General features: G+C 31.4%; 1 protein-coding gene across 1 annotated transcript; it reads left to right on the forward strand.

Annotated features, from left to right (window-relative positions):
- The first annotated feature begins 214 nt into the window (after nucleotides 1-214).
- LOC106650686 (zinc finger protein 43-like) lies at nucleotides 215-2,226 on the forward strand. Its single transcript, XM_014368846.2, has 3 exons — nucleotides 215-495; nucleotides 570-684; nucleotides 763-2,226. Exons 1-3 carry the CDS (start codon nucleotides 461-463, stop codon nucleotides 2,161-2,163), a joined length of 1,551 nt encoding a protein of 516 aa, XP_014224332.2. The 5' UTR covers nucleotides 215-460; the 3' UTR covers nucleotides 2,164-2,226.
- Nucleotides 2,227-2,509: the final 283 nt, after the last annotated feature.

The following is a 2,509-nucleotide window of genomic DNA, read 5'->3' on the forward strand; positions in this document are numbered from 1 at the left end:
GTTGCGTTCCTACAAACATTTGCAAGTTTAAAAAAAAAGTTTTTCTATGGATTTGAAGATAATAGATGATGTGAGTATGAGGAAAACAATGTTATTACACATTTGTGTGGTAATGTAAATAATGTACGAGAATCTGCTACTGCGAGAAGTATATTATGATTTCAAGACATGATACTTTCTCAAGACTCCTCTAGCCTTCTAAAAACACATTTAAATGACAATAAGTTTCTAGTCATGCTAATAATTGAAAATAATTGAATATCTTTAGTATCATGAATAAATATTAGCTATATTGGGGTTTTATTTTAAAAACTATTTTCGAATGAGAAGATCAACGTGTAACTGGTGCTATCATTATTATTGTAAATATCTACTGTTATTATAGAATCGATTGTTTCTGCGAGTAAGTATTTCATTCAATCGAATTACCCAAACAGTCACAGATTGTGTACGAAGCACGATGGAGTCGTTTTACGTTCACCAACCTTCAATACGGTAATTTTAGAAAATAATTCAAGAATCTAACAGACATTTTTTTAAGTTGGGTTACAGTACGTCTTATTTTCTAGGATAAAGCAAGAGCCGAGTGATGATTTGTTTTGCAATGACTACTTCAAGAACAATATGACGTTTCGACGCAATATCGGAAAATTTGAAAATAACACAGGCCAGTACGGCAATGCTGTAAGTTCGATAGATTTAAATTTCTACTATTTAATAATTTTGTTATAATATCAAATTTTTGTGTGTTATTTGTAACAGACTCGTGGTCAAGGACAGGAGAACACTTTTTCGGTGTTACAAAATTTAACTGGCGATGAAATTATACCAGAGTTTGAATGTCACGATGTAAAGCCAACTATTAATTTCTTGCCAACAAAAATAACTGACTCTGAATATGTAAATGGCTTTGATAACATAAAAAATGAAGAAAACTTCAGTTACAACGACGAAGTTATAGAGGGAGTTGTAAATAATATAAAATCAGAATTTTATGTCAATAATGAAGAAAAGACAATTGAGAAATTTAATCTCATGCCCTTACAATTTTATGACACCAATGAGAGTGATGTGAGAAGCAATGTAAGATTTGAAAATTTCAAGAAAGAGACTTCAATTCAAGAAGGCATCGCTACTCACCATCGGTGTGCAAAGTCACTTACTTTTGAAATGAAAAAAGACAAATTTAGTTCCGTGTCTAATACCAGTAATGCTTTGAGAGCAGTATATGGATCTGAAAAAGATGAGCAGAAGAACATCAGTTCTGTTCACAAAAACTTGAAACCTTACAAATGCGAAGAGTGTCAAAAAACATTTGGACGAAAAAGTAATCTTCAAAGGCACATCAATTTGTTGCACAATAACTTGAAGCCTTACACGTGTGAAGTGTGTCCGAAAGCATTCGGACTCAAAAGAGGTCTAACAAGACACATCGATTCTGTTCACAAAAAGTTAAAGCCATACAAGTGCAAAATATGTCAAAAAGAATTCGGATTAAAATCTAATCTTGAAAAACATATTGGTGCAGTGCATAAAAATTTGAAACCTGTTAAGTGTGAAGTTTGTCAAAAAGAATTCGGATCAAAACATAATCTCAAAATGCACATTGGTGCAGTGCATAAAAACTTGAAGTCTTTTCAGTGTGAGATTTGTCCAAAAGTATTTGGGCTAAAAGGTAATCTCAAAAGACATACGGAGGCAGTGCATAAAAATGTTAAGTCATACAAATGTGAAGTATGTGAAGGAGTATTCAGACAAAAAAGTACTCTTCAAACGCACATCAATTTGTTGCACAATATCTTGAAGCCATACACGTGTGAAGTGTGTCCGAAAGCATTCGGACTCAAACGAGATCTAACAAGACACATCGATTCTGTTCACAAAAAGTTAAAGCCATACATGTGTAAAATATGTCAAAGGGCATTTGGATTAAAATCTAATCTTGAAAAACATATTGGTGCAGTGCATAAAAATTTGAAACCTTTTAAGTGTGAAGTTTGTCAAAAAGAATTCGGATCAAAACATAATCTCAAAATGCACATCGGTGCAGTGCATAAAAAGTTGAAACCTTTTAAGTGTGGAGTTTGTCAAAAAGCATTTGGGCAAAAAATTCATCTTAAAACACATACAGAATCAGTGCACAACAATTTGAAACCATACTAGTGTGAAGTATGTTTAAAAATCCATGAGAAAAAAAAATGATCACACAAAATATATTATTTCTGTAACAAGTTTTAGGAAAAAAAATTTTTTTTTAAATGCATAACAAATTCTCGGAAAAAAATTGAAACTTTCTAAATGCGAATCATGTCAAAAAATATTTGTGCAAAAATGTAGTCATAAAGTTAGTTTACATTCTTCAAATTAATCATACCTGTTTTTTTATTTTCACTCATATGTAACATTGAAACTTGTTTGCTGTAAAGATTAGAATTTTCAAGTCTTATTAATTGTACGTTAAATCTTTCAAAATTTCCCTGCGTTTTGATCTACACTGTGAAATGTTTTA

Source organism: Trichogramma pretiosum, unplaced genomic scaffold (assembly GCF_000599845.2).
Source record: "Trichogramma pretiosum strain Unisexual culture from Peru unplaced genomic scaffold, Tpre_2.0 scaffold38, whole genome shotgun sequence".
Classification (NCBI taxonomy): Eukaryota; Metazoa; Arthropoda; class Insecta; order Hymenoptera; family Trichogrammatidae; genus Trichogramma; species Trichogramma pretiosum.